The following is a 22,920-nucleotide window of genomic DNA, read 5'->3' on the forward strand; positions in this document are numbered from 1 at the left end:
TTTTTTTTTTTTGTTTTGTTTTATTTTGTTTGAATAGTGCAGAGAAAAGCTCTTATACGGATGGTCTGGGCAATTATTAAATTTTCATTACATCCCTTAATCAGTCGCTCGAATACACACGCACACGCACATGCACACGCTTACGCATCGAGTGCAATGTATACTTTTTCTTTACGAAGACGATTAATATATATGTGTAGACGTATATACATATATGGGCGAATGTATTTTATGCACTCAATAGCGTTATGATTGTTCTTGTTCTTGTTGTTATTCGGTTGTAGTTAAATTGTAATCAAACCCCAGAAGAATAATAAAAACAACAACGAAAAAAAAAAAAATATATTGATTTACAATCATTAGAATACTAAGAAAACAAGGGTGAATTAAAAATTGTTAACTCTCTACAGGTTCTAGGTGACTAAATTTCACACTAACTTCTACCAGAGGTGATATCATTGGTAACCATAATATCTGCATAGTCCCATGCAGTTCGTATATGTGGAAAGCATAGCCATATGACTGATTAGGAAACCTAGGAACACTGCAAGACTGTTTCATTCGTTACTTTTGCCGCCAAATTAATATAAATTGCGATAGCAGTTGCGTTGACCTCGCAGATTCTAGACCATTTACACTGATGTACATATATACTACATCACTCAATAAATCTCCGGTTTAACTTGGCATTTTTTCTGTAATTGCATTATTCCAACGCACTTACAATCCTATATAATATTCAATATTAATTGTTTGTCCCTTTTCAAGATAGTCGATGAATATTATATCATGTGCATCGGAAAATACAGACGTCATATCCTTCCCAGTCGACTGTTGCTTTTTGGTCGCTTTGAACGGGTTTCATCCGTTGGTCTGCTTTCGGCTGATTGCCGATTTGACACTGATGGGTGATGATTCCATCTTCCATCTATTGTTATATATATCGCATAAGAAAAGGCTTTTGTTTTACCAAAACGCTTCCGCTAAATTCTTGTTTTTGGTCAATGGGGAACAAATTTCGAAGAGAGCTGTTTCGTGGATGAATGTTGATGCAAAATGGAGGATGGAGTGCCTTCAATACGTAAGCTACCTCGTGCACCTGCACTTTTTGGTCCTCCAAGCAGCAGCGTCACCAATGTTCACGTGACCTTGATATTGTATTATCACAGCATTCACAATTTTTTTTTCGATCTTTAAGACCTATCATAACATCTTTCCGGTCAATGCTAATTGTTAACGGTATCAAGAAACAACGTTTAGTAAAAACCGAATTCAGAGGAGGTAGCGCCACTTAAGCCATTGTAACGTGTAAACTAATTGTCAGAATGTGAAAGGTTTGGCACGTATACTTCGAAGGCTGACACTATCATATACAACGACACTGTTGACAGATCCATGCGATATGTCTCAGACCGAAGACTTATTGAGCTTTTACTACTGCTATCTATGTACAATATCAATACTTAACTACGTCTTTATATAAATGTCTATATGGAGGTAGGTCTTAAAACTGATGTTAAGCGTGATATGCATTAAAATTTATTAAATCTCTTATGAATATATATACATTTTTTTTTTTTTTTTTTGATATAACAATTAATATGCACCTTACATTTAATCCAACGAAATTTGATTTGCATCATAGTTGTCGGATGTATTTTAAAACTTGGCGAAAGCCTAGATTTAGAAACTTAATGAAAATATCAGGAACTTTGGCTCTGGAAATTTCTTTAATATCTTAATTATGATTATATAAGATAACTGACTTGGGTTTTCCAAAAATTTAATTTTTAGTTCAATACTAGAATAAGAGTTATTTACTGCAAGTCCTTAGAAGAAAACGAAAAAAACATCAGCGAAAATCCACAATTTTATCGAATTTTACCGAAACAAGTATATATCGGTAGTAATAGTATCTCCCTAAAAAAACTGGTAAGGAACTAAAGCTTTTCGAAATAATTCAAGTTGAGCATCTTCTTAATTAATGGATTCAGTATTGCTTTTCTGGAGACGAGACTTTAAAAACAGAAATTTTCTAAGCACACACAGGCATTAATATCGTAGTTAAATCTTTGCGTCTCGTCGCAGTGAATAATATCAAGGCATTGGCAATAGATGTTCATCTTACTTGGCTATGAACGATTCTAAGTTAGAGCAGTTCATCCGAGTTTCGTTCGTTATCTTCCGGGTTACCTGTGTAAACCGAAACGTTACGTAGTTAGCTACACGAGGCCATGTGATACTAAGGAAAAATACTTTCTCTTATGTTCGACTGGTATCTATTATGTTGGACATTGATTTCTCTTACAACCAGCTCGTAGAAGTCTTTACTAGATTGCCAGCTTACCAGGATTTTTGTCTCTCCACAGGTTTAAGTCAAAATGTCTTATAAGGAACATCGATTACTTTTCTATTATTTCACGTACAAAGAAAATTTTTCGTCCCTTGTTTTTTTTTTTTAAATTTAACGTTAATTATAAGCAATTGTTGGTCGCTGCCTCTTACGGGACAAGTATGAACTTTAAAGTGAAAAATAGGAAAGCGACAGAGAGGGACTGAAAACTTCAATTGTAACGTGATAGCGTCACCGTTTTTGTGAAGATCAGAAGCGATTTAACACTGGCAAAGCCCTCTACAGTTAATCCTTTAAAACTTGCTCTTATCCTTTACAAGAAATAGTCATCTATAGCATAGAATCTATACGATGTACCTTAGCAATGGTTTATGGAAATTTTTATTAATATACATTTAATGACATATTATATATGTATATATGCATTATAGGGGAGCATAAGGAATATATAATTGTTGATCTGCAATAAAATTTCGTCTATTAAATCCTTAATACCACACGCATTTCCTTCAAATACTATTTTATTTTATAATTAAGAAAAAAGTTGTAAAAAATCTTCGCATCCGGCACCCTTCTCTAAAAAGGTTAAAGCAAGCAGCAAGCATTTCTTTGATATTTAAGAAAATCGTTCAATTGTAAAATAAAAAAAAAAAAAAAAAGATTTCAAATCTTTTCGTTTTAACACTTTCTTTGTTATTATTGTCTTATAAGTTTATTGCTGCTGGCTAACATAAAAAAACAAAGAAAAATGATAAATTGTAAGCGCATCAAATTTATGAAATTTCTAAAGCAACTTCGAAACCATTAAATCAATGTCTGTCCCTATGGTAAAACAATTAAAGGTGTAAAGTCTAATACAAACGTGAAGGAAAAAACGAACGGGTAGCAAACGTTTGTTTATCTTTGAGATCTATTTCTACATACACATACACACACACACACACACACACGCCATATATTTATACATGGCAAACTCATATAACTTTTTTATGTACATAAATATATTTATATGAACACGTATAAGCAAGCAAGTGATTATTTAGACAAATACCGCAGCCATGAAATAAGAAAAGAAAAGAAAAGAAAAAGAACAAAACGTATACAAAACAACCAACAACATCAATACTTCGCTTATAGTCACACAATGATATACACATGTCAATACATATATATAAATATATATATGTATATATAAGTAAAACATTGTATTTAAGACATTTATTCGTGTGCAGAAGACCCCAAATGTTTTGCTTTGATCTTGACGAAAATTGTGTAAAAATTCTTCTATCTACTGGTAATGATGATACTACTGCTGTTGTTGCTGCTACTATTGCTGCTGCTACTGCTGCTGCTGGTGTTCTTGTTGTTGCCGTTATTGCTACCGTCAGTGTTGTGATGACGACCGTTCATCACTTTCTGAGGTTAGCAGAAATGTGTGTGTGTGTGTGTGTGTGTGTTGGTATGCTTTGCTCGCTATATCTAAACTCCTTCTCTTGTTGGACTCCCATTTTTTTTTTTTCTCCCGTTCTAAAGTTGAAGTTGTAAACGCGCGCGTAACATAAAACACAAAATCCTCATAAAATTTTCTTTTCTTTTTTGTACCTTTTTTTTTTAAACAAAAAAAAAAAAAAAACAAAAATGCTTTCAATCATAAACAACATCATAAAATAATCTTTAAATAAAAAACAACAACAAGACTCTTCTTTTTTTTTCCTCAACTCGCAAGAAGACCGACCAGCAAAAAAAACAAAAAAAAAACAAACTGTTAACACATATATACAAATACATTTGAACGTTTAGATGATGTTGCAGGTGCTCTTTGGTCTGATTGCACGGTTTTTAAAATACGTACACACACATATATATATATATATGCGAGTAGTATATGAGTCTAGAAAATGCATCAATGAAATTTCGCTACAACAATAACAATCGCAATCGTACAAAAGGCAGAAAAAATGAACACTAAACTGTTTTCTCCTGCTGTCAATGACTTCTTCCACAGTAGTCGATATTAATGAATTCACACGTGTAGTAAGCATTTATATGGATATTTGCATATCTGTTTATTTGTATCTTTTTTTGCGTTAAGTAAGAAAAAAAAAAAAAGAAAAAACAAGAAAAATTAATTTCTTAGTTCTTTAACAAAAATTAATGATATGAAGAATATTTTTAAGGCTTTAAATTTCATATGCATTTGCATTAATTTTGAATCGGATGCAATCGATCGACTCCCAGTGACATTTGCGTACCGATTTTAGACTCAAATATACTCTAAACATTTTTATTGCCGATAGGACAGCAAATGCGAAATCTATTTACTAATAGTGCAAGAATTCAAGATGAACGCCAAAGCCACAACAATGACTACAAATCCGTAATCAGTGCGAAAGATATAGATTTCCGGGTATATAAGATAACATATGCCTCTTATTGTCACTTTCGTCTTACGTTTAAATTAAATTAAAAGAAACAAGTAACAAAATTATATTCGACTGTGACCGAATCTTTCGTATCCAAATAATCAACAAGATGAATAAAATAATTTTTCATGGCTTACATAATATTGGTGGTGGGCATGGCTTGGGCATGGATTTTTTCTATTTTTGTCGAATAAAAGTCGAAATTCATATCGTACAGCTGTTGCAGCTTGTGAGAAGCGAGCGAAGAACACTGAAAGTAAAGATGTTTTCAATTTTTGTTGCATTGTAGGCGTAACCTGCGAACGGTTTTGATTGTTTTGAAATACTTTTGCAAATTTGAAAGCGATACATGCATTTTTCCGAATAGTTTGGTAGATCGGTTCATGGACAGACTGGTCAAATATATATTGACACATGTATACATATATAGAGTATATATATATATATATATAGTAGAGCCTTTGACCTCCATCCTACGAGGAGTCGTGAAACAACACAATTATCAAATTACGGGCTCAAGGAATTTTAAAAACAACTCGCAAAGGGAAATTTTTAATTTTGAATATAAATAAAACTGAGGACCAATTCCACGGTTTATACAAACGAAAACCCTGCAACATGGCATTTATCGATTTGAAATGTTAATTCATTACAACCTACAGTATATGTGGTGCAAGGGTATATTTGAGTAAGTAAGCAGAAGAGTTTATGCGTTCATAAGTTTATGCAGATGAATGCAACGTCCACAAGAAGTTGCGAAAGGCCAAGCTTCATTACACGAATCCTTTGCAAATAATTTTGTAAGCTTGTCTCTCCGTCTGTCCGTCCGTCCGTCCGTCCGTCTAGTTTTCCTTTGAGCCATTTTGACTCACATGCAGCACGTGTGACACAAGGACAATTTCGAAAATGATTCGGATCGGGTTGCTTTTCCGACATTTTCCCACATAACGGCTTATTTGTTATGGACGTTAATCTCTCATTAGAAGAAAATAGTGATTTTATTAACTTACTTAGCAAATGTCAATGCTAGGTTTTCCATAGATATTTATTGAGTCAACTAAAAAGCAAGTTGCAACATTAATATTGATCTGCTAGATCATATGTGCAAAAACTGTCAGCCTCATATTATTTGCTTAATATTTTATGAAGAAAACTTTATTTTACTTCGCTTTTATTATTTTTGCATTCGAAAATAATTCATCAAGAAATTAACCGAAAGATTAATGGATTCTAATAGTTCCCGATATATTTTTCTTAACAATTGATAGCAAAAGTAACAAAAAGTGGCAAGAAAACTGACGAGCTTTCTTCCTCAGTACACGCAGTTATTTCTTAAATAAACTAAAAAAAATATCGTAAACTTAAAAGAATTCCATTCGAAATCTGGATAAGAAAAAAAAAAAAAAAAACACAAGAGAAGTAAATTTCTTGATAGTTTTTGTTGCGCCCCTTTTTTCTTGTAGTTGTCTCAAGCAGTGTTTGGCCGGATTTATAATAAACTTATAACATAAACATGTCAATTTAATTTAAATTGTCGTACAAAACGAATTTCATATATATGCACGCAAGAGGTTGAATTTATATGAAAAGTCAGATATTTAACAATGATAACAACAAAGAAACAAAATGAAAGAAAAAAAAGTTCAATATAAATGACAAGAATGACCCTGAATGTCCTCACCAATGTCAGGCCCATAATAAGTGAACGCAAATTCGAGCATACAGACGCATACATACATACATAACGAAAACAATTTCATTTTCACTTATACTTTGGAAAGAGAAATTGAAAATGTCTGGTCGTTTTATTTTGCCATTTATATATATACATATATATATATATATAATATATATAAGTCCATGTAGCATGTAGCATGTATTATTTATATAAATATATATATATATATATATATACATACATACATGTGTCGTTACATTGAAGTTCTACAAGATTTTCATTTGGTTAGCAAAGCAAACGACAAAACGATTTACACGATAAATATGCAAATGAGGCATTTATAGCGCCACTGGGTAAAGGCGGTACACATTCAATTAAAATACAAGCTCAAATGATTATTTGGTGGTGCCTTCTACACATGTTTCATGTTCAATTTCTTCATTTTTATTCGCACTAACATAAAATAAAAGTTTATTAAGTTTATTCTTACATATGTAATATGCCGATGTAAAAACGTTAGCTGCTCAGTGACGTATGCTTTTGATTTTGAACAATGCAAGACTTTGAAAGGATGGGATGGAATCGCGTTTCTTTGTCCGTTTGTCCACATATTTAATTGAAACTAGCATTGATCGAAAATTAACATTTAATTCGCATAACTTTAACGCGGTTTAGCGTGGATCTCAGATCAAGTCTAAAAATAAACGTCACTCTCTTACAAAGCCACCAAAATTGCATCAAAAAGCTTACAATAACTTTGCCAATAACTAAAATAGAGTTCGATAGCAAATTTTGCCACAAACATTTATTCGAGTTATCTAGGAACAATAGTCCCAAAGCGACATTTTTCATATTTTTAATGAAGGAAAAAATATGACCTGAACTTGAACTGTAATGTGAATATGAAACGATCTCATAGGCGAAAGAAGACAAGCTATTATATCAACTTACTGGCATTCACTATAGATAGACCTTGTAGACTCTGAACTACAATGCGAATACGAAATGAACTTTAATGCCGAAATGGACCGTCAGGAAATTTAGATAGGTCTCATAGAAGACACCTTTTTAAGAGAAGAATTCTCAATGATTCGAATTTCGAAGTCTTTATGTCACATTTCTTACACTAGTTAGTTATCCCTAATCTTTCCATTGCAAGCTCATATGGGAATCAAGTTTATTTCATTTAAGAACAACATAATTGAACCTCGAGCAGGTAGCTTTGGTAAGAGGCACATTTTTATACCCTACATCACTTTTGTTACAAGGACATATTAAATTATGCGGACATGGGATCTGAAATAGACCCACTTATTATTATACCGATCGAGTCAAAATTACTTTCTGAATCCTTTTAAGCTTCTCTGTCCGTCTGCAAATCTTATTTTCTTGCGTTCACCCTACAACAATTAATTTTTAAATCATTTTGATGGTATTTTGTGCAACGACGTGTTGTGGCCCAAAGAAGAACGCTGTTGAAAATGTTTCCGATCGGACCATTGTTCTCTTATTTCGAAAGGTCATTACATGAATGAGTACAGTCGTATAGGATATTTAATAGGAATCCGTTGTCTACTACAGTGTTTTTATTTGTTTTAACTAATATTAATAAGCAGATCATTAAATCATTAGGTTTTGGTGATTAATTTTTTTTTTGTTTATGCAAAAAATATAATTAATAGTAATTAATAATAATTTTTTTTTTGTTTATGCAAAAAAGAAAAATTAACAGAATATTTCTTCACATCAGTTTGATCGTATGCCCTTCAGGTCTTCTAAAAAGAACAACCAAAAATTTATGTTTTATCGAAACGGCGCCACAATAAAGTATAGCTAGCAAACCCTGCAAGCGAATACTTTAACGTGTCTCTCGGAAAAGCGTTAGGGCGTATTCTACATTCGTTCTAAAGCATAATATAAGAAGAAATTTATTTAATTAAATTAAGGCAATCAAAACAAGTGTTTTAATTTTTTTTTTTTTGGGGATTTTTTTTCTTTGCTTCAATTATTTTATATTTAGGTCCAAAGATGTGAGCAGCAGCAACCATAGCAATGCTCTAAAAAAAAAAAAGCACAACATATACAAAGTAAGACAAACAAAAACAAAATGTTGAAACATTAAGGCGCAGATTGACAATTGCAGCTAATTGTCTGCCGCTGAATTTCTGAGTAAATCTACACATATTTGTTTTTTTAACTTTTTTTTTTTTTTTTTTTTTTTTTTTTTTAATATCTAATGAAATAAATGTGTCGGCATTAGGAGACGTGTTGAATGACGCTTAACTTGGTGAGATGAACAAATAAATAATAAAAAAAAAATAAAAAAAACAATATAAAGTTAAACTTGAAGTGGATGAAAATTTTTAGCAATTTGTTGTTTTTTTTTTTCTTTTTTTTAGATTTCATTAATCTTCATTAAAAATAAACTTAAAATTTTCGTAAAAGATACACACTTGAAGTTCATAAATATAAACAATAAATTTTATTGTAAATAAATGATAACACATACGGAGCCTGCCGCACACTGACAGATGCGTTGCTGTAGGCAGTTGTTAGCCAATTAGAAAGTTCAAATCGAGATATATAGAAAAAAAAGATATCTATGTATTGGTTCGTTTAAGATCACGTATGTTTCCGTGTTGCAATAATTTTATGGTTCTTAAAATAGTTTACATCATTTGTTGTTAGCGGTATGTTTATGCTGCTAAACGTTGGAGCGAAAAATGAGTTCTCATCATTGGTAGTATATTTTTAAACATTCTCGGAGACTTGAGTCCAACTGCATTAAATACATTTGCTGTACTTCGCGCTTTTCGGTTTCATACAGACTTTTACTTGCAATCTGCTACAAATTTCTGCCATTGGTGGCACTCCACGTGCCTTCGACACTTCATCTATGTATGTCTCAACTTTTGGTAGAAATGCGCGAGCCGTAGACAACAGTAAAATAGCAGTGAATGTGCAACTTGGAATTGAAAACTCTTCCCCTACTTGCCCTCCCTCTTTTCCTATTTCTTTGATTTCAACACACAATGGCATTATCCATCCCACTATTTCTTTCTTTCTCTTTCTTCTTCCTTTCCCGATCGCCACCGAGTACCATCGCGGACATTCCCTGATTGATTGGTCATATTAAAAAAATAAGAAAGTCTTTCAAAGAGCAACAGACTTTCATACAAGCTTCATCCTAATCATCTTTACCTATACGATCACTGTGATAATATAAAGCGTCGCGTCCATTTTTCTTAGCTTAATAGAAAACATTAGGAAATTGAAGGGACAATGTAGCACTAGTTGCAAGAAATACCACTTATTGATTTCAAGGCTTTGTTTCGACGTTTTTTAACCTTGCGTTCTTCATCGGTCAATTGAGAAACTTTGTTAACTCTAGTGTTAATATTCTTCACTTGCTTTTGTCATAAATTAACAAATTTTGCATTTTGTTGCCTTTTCTTTGCTCACTTGCCATAATTTGACGCATAGTGGGTAATACAAGTTAAAGTTACAAAATTTGTGAGTAATTGCACAGTAATCAATAAATAAACAGCTTACGACCCTTTAACGAAAGTTTCGGAAGGAAGGAATGGAAGTCTACACAGTAAGAATTAAATTTCAGATAATGAAGTTCACAAACAGAATAAGCGATATTTGTCGTTTAAATCTTTACTAATGATATTAATGGAGGTGGCAAACATGTAATACTGCCTACATAAAATAAGCTTAATCAGAGGGCAATGGCTAAGAGCCGAAAAGATGTGATACGATGAAAGATCCGACGCAACCAATATTCAGTAGTGTTCGTTCCTGGACCATGCTCCAAATATCCGCAATATGTCTCAAAAATTACAAGCTGTAGGACGAACCCAAAAGTTCACCTACAGATAGGCAAGCTTAATTTCATTCCGGGAATGACTCTGAATTGCGGGGTGTCTTGAGTTGCTCTGCAAAAACCAAAGAGATGCGCCCTATAACAAGTGCTGGGGTACGGGCTTTGATATATAATATTACACAAAAGTTTGCAAAAAAAATAAGAAAGATAAGGAAAGATTGTTCTTCGAATGAAGACCATCCTTGGTTTTCACCAAAGATCCTATCAAACGGAAATGATATTGCAAGGACTGAAAAGACGTTGTCCTTAGCCAATATGACTACTTTTGGTGATTCTTCAGCTGAACTTGAAAAATCTAATAATTCTTTTTAATCTACCAGATTGGGACTGTACACAACCGCACACCTTCATCATAAGATAAACTTTTCATTGTTAAGTCATTAAAAATCTTTTGAAACATTAACATTGTGAGCATTTTTTAAAGCTGGAAACTTGAATGAAGACAAATTCAATACGCTTGATAGTTCTAGAGTTAAAAATGACAACCTTAGCTCGTGCGAGATGATAAATGGCATATCAACGACATCTGTAACTGATTTCGTTAAGGAAACACAATCAACAAAAGCAGTTACCAGTAAATAGGAATTAAGGAGTGAGAAGATATTCGAAAAGTGCTTAATATTTTCTAAGCCATGTTTATTTTGCAGTAAAATTTCATATATTCTGAAGTAAATATTTTTTTTTTACGTTTTTCTTTATAGGTTAAGCAATTTCTTGAAACTTTATTCAATCAATTCTAAGTGATCGTTAACCCGTAAAAAAGCTACAAACAAAAAAAGAGAAAGAAAGAAAAAAAAAAAATGCAAAAACTCCTACACGCGTCAACGAACACCACACATTCAATAATTTTTAACGAAAATCAAACAAAGAAAATAAAAACCTCAAAAATGAAGAGAAGAAAATTAGTGAAATAAAAACAATCAGTTATGCATAGAGCCCTAGCTAGTCAGCCGATCGTTTATGCATTCGTTCCGTCAACCGCATTGATTAACTTCAACTTAACGTAGTTCAGATTCGTTAGCACGAATAGCGCTGAACAGCGAACAGCAGTTGTAACGATTATTTACGAGTGTTCTCAGTTTATGCAATGCTTCGTCTTGCAACTCTATAAGAAAATTATGCAATAATTTTTGTTTGCTTTTCTTAAAAACTTACTCAGAAAATGAAGAACAAAAAATAAAAGCAAGAATACCAATAAATGAAAGATTTCGTTTACAGATTGTCTCTCACATAAAATGATCGATATTTTTATTTATTTTTTCACGTTCAATATTTACGACTTAACAAACGACAAATAGTCGCAAACATAGACAGAAAGACGGATAGACAAAAAGTCGTAAAAAAAAAATCGAAGAAAAATTGCCTTTAGTTGAACTTAAATCACAACAGAATATCAACCAAAGCTGATTAATCAGAGTACAAAATATCTCTCTTGTGAATGGAAAAAATTAAAACAAACAACTCATAAAAGAATTGTGTACATATCAAAGGCATTCACAAGCAGGTGCACTTTGCTTTATGAACATTTCACAAAAGCCAATTAGTCAGTTGAGCAGTATTTAGTCGACTGTTTTGAAAATGCCTTACGTCCATTTTCCATTTTCTTTTTTTTCCTTTCTCAGCAAGTTGTGAAAATTCTAAAAATTTTATGAAATGAAATTCTCATATAAACATATATATGTTAAAAGTGCCTTACGTCTCATTTTGAGACTTCTATTCTAAATGGATGGGGATCATAGTGAACAATGTCCCCGCTTTATACTGAACTTGGTCTACATGTTTTCGATTTTGGACTATTCTGAATCTTTTGAAACCGAAAGCAAATGTATTGTAAGTGGTTGAAAAATTCATCCGATCCGAATCATTTTCAAGAGTTTTTTTCCTTGGGCTAAAAGATGTCGGCGTATCAAATTTCACCGAAATATCTCATAAATAGCGGCCTGTTCGTTGACCATAAAAAATAAAAAGACGGACAGACAAGCTTAATTTTTTCTTTATTGAAGTAACTGCCTTTTTTATTTCTATATCTATATATGAAAATGGTTGCTTTTAATAGGTAACACGATTTTACACACAGAAATTTTCATATTCGAATTATACTATTTGAAAGGAACGTCTTACGGCTTCTACACGGATCATAATTCACTCAGCTATTACCTGATACCTAATCATGCAGATTTTGACAAGCGGCGAATAAGACGTCTAAGTAAATACGAGACCATCTGCAGGATCATCAGACACCAAAAGTGTTTGGCGATCACTTCATAATGCTATGCACTTTATTGTGCTCTGCACCAAAGCGGGTAGCGGGGTTCATAAGAAGCATAAAACTGGAGAGCTAGGGGCGTGGATAAGAACAGCAGATCTTTCAGTTCGCAGTACGGGTTGCATTAATAATAATAATAATAATAATAATACACGATTTTATGAAGAACTCCTCTAATGTGTAATCCAAGCGAGAGATATAGTGTTGTAAGGTAAGGGTTTGATGTTTTTCTATTAACGTGATATTTCGCCAATTAGCTCAGAAAAAATAAATTGATGAAAAATACATAGAATGCGTTTCTCGAGCACTAAACCGATTAAAATGTTCTATACAATTTCAATGGTGACGGTACATTAATTATGATTATTATTACATATTTAGCTGGAGAATAAATTCGAATACTAAAGTCTTAAAGCACTAGCATCTAAGGCTTTCGGCTTTATTAAAAATTCGACCGCACTTGAGATTGAAACCCACGACCATTGAGTTGCTAGTCGAGACTCTTGCCTACTCGGCCACTCAGGCGGATGGTACATTAATTAAAATTCCACATTTACTACAACATCGAGGATGGCTAAGGAACTTTAATTACAAAAGTAACGGTAAAGTGCAACAATTTGTATACCATCTCCACATTACAATTATTTTAACCTCCTCCAGCATACTTAATATCCTAAATTATAACTTGAAAGCCATCGCGTTACACATTATATATAACCGATATATTCTTGAATGTTAACCCTTTTCCAAATTTACCGCGAATGCAACAATTCATGAATGCTCTTACACACAGTCGTGCACACAGTCGTGTGTAAATATATTTTTATGACGATCTGTAAACGAAAATCAGCATAATTTGTATATCTTTCATAATAATTTTTCTATATTAAGAATTTGATATAATTATAGAGTTTAGTTAAATGTGCAGCTTTTTAAAAGATCACTTGACTCCCTATCAAAGTTCAAATCGACAGGCAATTATAGCGTTTAGTTAATAAAGCGAAAACAAGATGAATAAATATATCAACTGATAATAAATGTCATGAATTATTTTATTTGTTAGTTAAGGCCTTCCCTCCCTCGTTGTTTGAATTTTCTTTAAACTGACTGTGTATAGCATTTCGAAATGTCTAAGCGTGATGGTGAAGAGAGAAGGAGGGAAATCGATATAACTTTTTAGACATACTTATCGGATGATCGGTTTATAATAATTCAGGCGAAAGGAAAAACAAGATAATATTCTCGCATAGACTTACTGTCGTAATCTCGCGTTACAGTGTATAGCCAGAAACAACGAATTGCGTGTGCTCTTGCTTTGCAAATGTTTAAGCGAATGCGACATCATCTCAAGAAACTATTACGAGAATCTTTGCCCACACAAATAACGAGAATGAAAGAGCAAACTGTCAAGTGATGGCTAATTGATAAGAGCATAACAGAAAGTCCATAATAACGTTCTAGCTGAAGTTTTACATAAAATCTTGGACCATCTTACTATTTCGCTGCCTCTGATATAATAGATAGCGTAGCCATATGTAGTTCAGGCAGTCACAACTTTGGCAATTCTTTATAATTTTTTCATGTGGAGAGATGAAAATTTTGATCATATGCCGCGCATTCTTGCAATTAATTTTAAAAGTGGAGCGGGATAAATTAATCTATTAATATATATATTTAGCAAACTTTATGATTGCTTGTGCATTACGTTGTATTGAGTAGATAACTTCACTCTTTATAAACAATATTTTTATTTTTATTTATTTATTTTTATTCATAATTTTTTTTTTTTTTTTTTCGTTACTTTTTAGAGGACTATGTCAATAAACAAGGCTTTGTATTACAAAAATAAATTCTTAGCTCAAATTTCATTTTAAATATTCCCGTTCTTTGATGTATACGAAAAAGAAAAAGAAATTAATCCACTCACATACACACACATATTTGCTTTTTATCCCCACAAATTTATTTCAAGTTTTAACAAAAGTTTTGCATTATTTTAAAAGGGGAATCATCTGCTATATTAAAAGTGAAAAACTTTTCTCATAAAGACAAAGAAATAATAAACAAGACTTTAGCTAAATTCTCACGTTAAGACTAAAGTTTGAAGTCAAATTACATATTTTCAAGCGAACGAAAATAAACTTGTATTGCTAGTATTATAATAATTAAAACATTTTCATAGAAAGGGAAAATAAGGACTAGAATGCCGATTCAATAGCTTTCCTACATTCTATGCTGTATTTTTGGCTTCCAAAAATAGTTTAGTTAAGTAAGATAGTTATATATATTCGGTGGAGGCTCAATCTATCTCCAAGTTCTAGTTTTATTTGATGCCCATATCGCTGGTGTTATTAAGAGAAAAGTGACCTCGGTGTCTACCGTAATCATTTTAGAATTAACCCGTTCTTAGGCAGATAATAATAATCTTTATTTGACGAGTGTACAAAACAGTTCTAATAGTCTGTGTTATTTGCCTTATCATAAATGAATATAAAACCTGATGGGAAACAAATTAAATTTAATTACTTGTGACTTTGTGCGGACAGGGTCGGTGGTTTCCATTCTTGAGTAGAGTGCTTCGTCAAGTAAACGTGGAAAATTTCAAACTTTTAACTTTTATAATTTCCAAGTTACGAGCAAAAATCGAAAAATCTTTGGTTCAAAAAAACCGAATTGCTGCACTGCGCCCTGCTACTCTGATCAATTTGACACATTTTCAATACCAAAATGCGTGCAGAAACTTTCAATGGCTCTACCAAATTTAAAGTCAATATCATTCATTTTTGCGATCAAAAGAGTGCCAACAATAGACACTACACAGACAGACAGACATAAATTAACTAAGAATTTTACGCTGATCAAGCTGGGCGTTACATACATTATGGAAAAAACTAAATGAGTATATCTACGCGTTACAGTGGTGGGTATGAAAAGGTCAACACAAAAACATGTAATAATAAAACCAAAATTATTGCTATAATTACGTACAACTGGAAAAACGAAGAAAGCAAATATTTTACCCGAACACTCGGCAGTTTCTCATCTATTATCTTGTCCATAAAGTGATGATTTTCACATTCACGTATCAGGGAAAGAAAAGTTTTCTAAGAAAGAGGAGACTCGAGAAAAAAGCTGTAATAACTGGTTAAGTAGAGTGTAAACGATAATGTTATACGCGCTTCACCATGATTCATTGCAAAGGGTAGTAGAAATGTTCGCCTGTTAAAGGAATGTTGAAATATTCATTGAATTTATATTGCAAAGCTATCATATTTTTCCAGCTGCTGCGTGTTTAAAAATAGAACAAATTAAAAAGTCTGACAAGACTGACTATTCAAATACTATGCAGCAACTTGGCCAACATAATTCATCAACTAGTTCCATAATAAAATGGAAAAAATTATATATATATATATATATGTATGAAAGGAAAACCAGGTTAGGTAGTCAAAGGAATAAATTTATTAACACAAAAACACAAAATGTATGTACAAGATTTGAATGTATGTGTTTGTAAATAAATTGATAGAACAACGCGTCACGAACTGCGCTAACTGAGTAACTAAACTTTTTTGCTCGTTTACCTCCGCCGTTAATACAAAGATTTCGAATATCGAATCGCTATTTTGGGGCAATTTCTACGTGAAAAAAATTATCTCATGCGAATAAAATGTTGCACATTCATTTAATATGATAAAATAGATTTACTACAAATCGCAAAATTTATGCAAAAATTTATTATTGTGTGGAACATAGTTGCAAGAAATAGTCCGATCCAATTCATATCCAATAGCCTGCCTACTTGAACCGAAACATGTTTCTATAGCAAATTTTATTAAAATTATTATCTCGAAACCTGTGACCTATAAGTTGAACACAAAAAAAAAAAAAAAAAAATCTATCTCAAGTCTTGTCTATGTTATGTACAGTCGTACAAACGTAACATACGCTTATGTATATATATTACAACTACAAATAGTGTAGGATAAAATCCGTTAATTTGCCAGATGCACACATAGGTATGCAACGTATTTTCATGACAAGGAAACACCTACCTTAAGATAAGGATAAAAAATAAATGATTGACTGTCACTGGTCAGACTTTGAGTAAGAAAGGCTTTGTAAAAACGCAATTGACTTCTTAAGGCTGGGCAATATTTGTAGGATCTTCACAAAAATGAGAGCTGCGATCTGACAAGCAAAATACACCATTGCTTGAAAACAAATGTTAATTCGAATCAGCAATGTTGGTGAAGTTAATTAGTAGCTATTGGTGAAAACAGGGGAGAGAGTGGTGTTCAATGATCAATGCTGTTAACGTTTTCTCGACGAGTTTTAGAAATTTTTGCTATTTCGAAAAATCAATCTCTAAGAACTTAACCACAGTTGCATCAATTGTGCGGGACAGTGTTACTTTAACAACAAAATTTAATCAATTTTTCAATGCCTTTACAACACGCAGAAGCAAGCTTCAAAAACCCCATAAGGTTTATAAATTCTCGGCTAGTATCAAATTTGAAATGCATGTCCGTGTGTCCATCTGTCCATCTGTTTTCTTGCTCAATTGTGAACGAAGATGTCGCCTACAAATTTCCAAAACACTTTGAAAAGTACCCAAACGGGTCAAAGAGCACACCTATAGCGCCCATACGACTATACAGTAAAAATTGTAAACACCTTTTTTTTCAGTGGTTTTTGCTTGTTACTCAAAGTACAGCGCATACGTCATATAAATTCCCACTTTTATTCTGAAAATAGAAAAAAACAGCCACGCCCACCCAATATGTCTTTTTTAGCTTAACGGTGATGGGTCACGTCCGAATATAGCTTTCTTACTTGCCTAGCATAAACCAGCATTTTAGAGGCAATTGCCGTTAAAAAGTGCTGCAAGTTGTGTTACAATTTGAAATACCCTTGCCTGCAAAACCTGTGCTTTATATTCCCAATAGAAAATCCTCAACGGTGATTACAAAAAAAAAAATAAAAAATAATAAAAATATTTTTACTACCAAACGCAACAAACGGCACCCTAGTTACACAATATGTACTGGCTAAGCTACCGTTCATAAATTTCAAGAAAACTCCCCAAAAAAACAAAAAAAAAGAATTATAAATAATAATTTATTTGTCTTGAGGATTTTTATGCGTTTTGCCATTCACTGTCATAGTTGCAGTTTTATTACTGTGATTATTCATCAGACTCTAATATAGATGTGTGTATGCGCGACATTACATTCATTTATGACTGTTGCTGCTGTTGCTGTTATTGACAATAGAAGAACAACATGAATTTGTTGCGTTACATTTCTCTACGTGTGAGCATAACTCTTAAAGGGGAGGTTATGGTTGGATTTTAATATCAAAAAGTGCACATTACTTACAGTTGATATACGAAAAATAAAAAAGAAAAAAAATAAAAATAAAAATAAAAACCCCCAACAACAATTGAAAAAGAACAGATCAGCGTTATATGCTGCTGCTGCTGCTGCTGCTGCTCTTGTCATCACTTGAAGATGGATCATATTTAAACTATACCTGAACACAAATATATATATATATATATATATATATACACACACACACACACACACACACACACACACACACATAGTATTCATGCAGTATAGGAGGATGACTTTGTTCCGTTTTTATAACCCATTAGAATGTTATTGTTTTTTTCTGACAACGAAGCGTTTCAGTTGCGTTATTATTTATCATTAGAAAGTAACGTAAGGGCAAATAAATCTTCTACTATTACTCACTACCCGCATATCCAGACCTTCATTTGAATACCAGCTAAGGGAAAGCAATGCATTATAATAGGCCACAATAGACAGTGTTTTTATTATAAAATATTCATGGTAAAGCATTTGCATCATCAATTGAACACTCAACCATTACAAATAAGATTTAAAGTTGTATTCAACAAATATTAAATTATTTATTTATTTTTATTATTCTTCTTCTTCTTTTTTTTTTTTTGAAGGTATTACACTTTAAATCCCCCAAACTACGGTCAGTTACGGTTGATTACAATAAAATTCTCACTCTTCGATTCATTCCCTATATGACTGTAAAGACATTAATACCCTTTTTCTTTTTACCTTCAATGCCTGACTGGTTGCTTGCTTGCCTGCATTACACGCACATTCGCTTGTGACTTTTAAATCACAGACTAATCACAATTAATCAGCTTATCTCAAAGCAGAGAAGAATTTTAAAGAGAATATTTAAATAATGTCACAAAAAACAAAAAGCTCCAAAGAGGTGTTGACAATAGACCATTACATGGCCAACACAAATAGCATAATCTGATATGAGTAATAATGTGTGGTGTTATATAAATTTTATTTATATACATACGTGTATATACAATTTATACAAAATGTATGACTGTGGATACGTTGATTCTATAATACATTACATTGTATTGATTGTGGAAAGACCGCGTACACATTGTGGATAGAAATCAGCATTGACTTGATTTACAAGAGACGTGAAGCAGACACATAAACAATGCAGATGTTGGATTTGAATTGTTTATTAATGTAAAGTTAAACTTTTTTTGTTAGTCTCGTTTCTGTCCGAAAATATGATTTTCATTTTGATTTTGTCGTAGTTGAGAATACGTTAAAGCATTCTATTATTATTTGAAATTATCCTAACGAAATTATATAGAGATTTTTTTATATGCGACTACTACACCGATGTTCCCCAAAGATGATGTTCGCTCAGGGGTGATTAGAAAGATTTTTATTTAGAGAAGGTAGGAAGAAGAAAGCAGTATTACTTGTGTATATTCGATTTGAAAATCAAAACATCCGGAAGGCACTACGGCGCGGTAAAATTTTAAAAGACATAAGTTGTACACATCCGGCTTTCAATGCAGTAACCATCGTAGTGTTAGCAAAATAGTTAAATTGTCCAGGTTTTTTTACAGCCTACAACACAGGTGTTGCGAGGTTTGTGTCTTATGCGAATGTATGAAACGTATAGAAGAACTTGAGATAGATCTGCCTTTTAGAGGGTGATTGTGAATCGATCTAAGCTTGTCTGTCCCTCAGTCCGCCTGGTAGGTTTACTTGTATTCAACCTGCAGGCCGCAAATTTTTGAGCCGTAAAACGGTTTAGTGTTTCTACCTGACAGTGTACCGTTACCCTGAAGGTATGATAAATTTATAAACTTATTTGAGTTAATTAATTCAGATGTTTGCACTACTTATTGCTTGTTCAGAAATAGCGTCAAAAAAATTATTCACGAAGTATACTATTCGGAAGCAATATGGATTCAGCAGAGGAACTAGTAGCTTTTAATACCTTAATTATGGTTTACAAAATAAGATCTCCATTATGTAACGAAATTGTTCGACATCATGAAGATCAAGACAGAGGTTATATTCAGCTAGTGCTCCGAGTAATTGATGTAAAGCATTTGATTGTAAGATGAAATGAAGATAGTATGCGGATTAACTATACATATGGGAATCGCACATTGTATCGTACATAGTGTATGTATTTAAAATAATAGATTTTCACGATGTTGCAGCACTGTCGGTATTTGTAGAAACTAACAATCACTTATTCACATATTCTGTATACTGGAGGCGAACTCTTGATTCCGTTCAGCTGATTTTTGTTTTTGATAGGAAGATTTTATAAAGAAAAAGAAAAGAAGAACCCATAGGATGGCTCTAAACTACAAGATTTTCTATTGATCACTTTACATCAAATTTTTCAAATTTGAATCAGACAGACGATGAACAGAAGGACAAACAAACAAATCGATTTTACTGTTCCGGCTAGAGGAAACTACGTGCACATAAATGGATTACAGGGAATGCCTTGTCAAAAAAAAACATATTCCGATTTTATAATGTATATATTAAATTATTATAGTACTACAGATATGATTTAATGTTAATTTTATTCCAAACCAAATTAAAAGTGATCTCCTTTGGGGATTTCAAATTGCCGCAATCAACCTTGCAAGCATACGAAGTTTGTGTACAGAACAAAAAAAAAAAAATTACTTTATTCAATAAGACAGAAAATTGTGAAAAGTTTAAGTGCACACTTGAAATCCTTTGTATCTCTGCACATGAAGGGAAGAGTAATGCTTATGAAGCTAACATCATTAACAATATATGTTCCGAAAATTTTATTGCATGGTATGGGTAATTCGTGTAACGGCTTAAAAAGTCTATTCGATTCGTGCCAATTCCCCTAGACCTCCAGTGGAACGATTCTAACGAGTCCCACCACCTACTTTGATTGGGAACGCTATACTACATTTACCATGATCACCAAGCAACTGCTTCTGCGGATGACGAATGTCACATAAGATATGACGAGACATGACGAGAGTCGTGTCTTTGCAAAATTTGTACTAATCGGGATCTAAGATACGCACGCTTCGAAAATAGTAACGCATTTTATAATAAAAGATAGCGACAGTCAAATGTGCTTTTCAAGAATGTGGAATAGAGCTTTTGATCGAGGATTGCCTACCATTTTTCTGAGTATCAAACATTTAACGATTCAAAATGAACGTAGGGCAATTCAGAGTTACACACTGTACTCAGGACATTCAAAATGTATTTGTTTTAAAAAAAAAAAAAAAATCGATTTTGACGAATTTCGAAAAAAAGTATTACTGTAAGCTTCTTATTACTTACTAATATTGGGAACCGCTACTACCGCCTCCGAGTGCAGCACCTAAAGCAAGATTAGATTGCATGCCGACACCACCGCCACCGACACCCATCAAATCCATACTGGAACCGCTAAGGTAACTTCCTGGATTATAACGTCCACCATTATCGGTATTTGTACCGCCGGTTAAACGATGACCAGGCACAACAATGCCCAAACCAGCCAGACCTGCCAATGCGTGACCGTGATGATGACCAACGCCATGGGTTGAGGTGCCTGCACCACCGTTTGTATGACCCATCAGCCCTTTAGATCCTACAGTGCCCAAAGAACCAATTCCCGTTGATAGTCCATTCAAATGTGAATTTGCATTGCCGTTCATAAGCGTTGTCAGCAGCGAATTATTAACATTTAATTGATTAATATTACTAGTGGAGGGATTTACTAGACCGTTATTATTATTATTATTGTTGTTGTTATTATTATTATTATTATTATTATTATGATTCATTAGAATGCCCGAAATTGTTGAACTGCCAGAATTTAATGTATTGCCGCTAAGACCTTGACCTCCTCCTCCTCCTCCACCTCCGCCGCCCCCACCTGCTAAGCCGCCGGCGTGACTGGTTTGGCTGGTATGAATGGTAAGATCATCGCAATGCGTTAACTGTAAATGCCACAAAGCCAAAGTGGCTATCGTTATGAACCACAATAAATACATTAGATTGATTGATAGGGGTCTCCTTATGTGAATGCGGATATGTGTGATGAATAATTTGTAAAACTAATTTTATTTAAGTACTCTTTTGCTTAATGCCAGGCTACTTTTAAATATGTTTTATATTTTATGCTTATGTGTTTTTTTGTTTCCTTTTTCAATTAAACTTTAATTTGCAATTTCGTTAGTTGTCGTTAATTATTCTTGTTACTATGATTAATAATTTTTGTTTTCTAATAAATTATTTATTTGGTAATAATACTTCAGTTTCTTTGATATTTAATATGCTTTGACACAATTCTTTTTGCACTTTTGTCGTGATTTCTTTGATTTTCTTTGCATTTACGACATTTCTTGTTTTGAATTAAGCAAAATTACGTTTCAAAGTATTTTTTAATGATTCGTTTGTTCTACTTCCAGGAAAGCCTAGACTAAGTGACTGACTGACCGCAAACAATAATTCTCTGTTTGTTTATTGCGCTCCTTTCTCTCCGATCGTTTTTACTTGCACAATATATATATATTTTGTTTATCTTCTTTTCTTCTCTTACGCGCTCGTTTTGCCTCCTTTTACCGAATGCACATTTTTAAGTTAGTATGGGTTTTAGTTTTGGTTTTTTTTTTGTTTTTTTGCTTTTTTTTTTACTAAATGGTCATCATCGAGGTTTGTGATTACAATTTACCGACTTTAGTGGCGCGGCACTTGCTCACATACAACGTTATCCAGCGTATATAAACCGACAAAACGTACGTATCGAATATGATCACTTTCGGTCATTCAGACATTGCTGTTGGCTCACATGAATTACGTGCATATATATATATATATACAGACATACATATACATATATATAGGCATTAACTTGTCTTTGCTGGTGTTGTGATGATTTGCTCTTTTTTTTTTTCGTTTTTTGCTCGTAGTGTTGCAGTTGTGATCGAAA

General features: G+C 32.9%; 1 protein-coding gene across 1 annotated transcript in view; it reads right to left on the reverse strand.

The window, feature by feature from the left end:
- The window catches only part of LOC119633959 (protein Wnt-4), a 70,957-nt gene extending 48,963 nt beyond the window's left edge, over window positions 1-21,994 (reverse strand). Inside the window, exon 1 of the mRNA XM_038027812.1 lies at window positions 21,285-21,994. Coding sequence (XP_037883740.1) covers window positions 21,285-21,982 — 698 coding nt within the window. The 5' untranslated portion in view covers window positions 21,983-21,994. The remainder of the gene's footprint in view (window positions 1-21,284) is intronic.
- Window positions 21,995-22,920: the final 926 nt, after the last annotated feature.

The sequence above is a fragment of the Glossina fuscipes genome, unplaced genomic scaffold (genome assembly GCF_014805625.2).
Source record: "Glossina fuscipes isolate IAEA_lab_2018 unplaced genomic scaffold, Yale_Gfus_2 2, whole genome shotgun sequence".
NCBI classification, from domain to species: domain Eukaryota; kingdom Metazoa; phylum Arthropoda; class Insecta; order Diptera; family Glossinidae; genus Glossina; species Glossina fuscipes.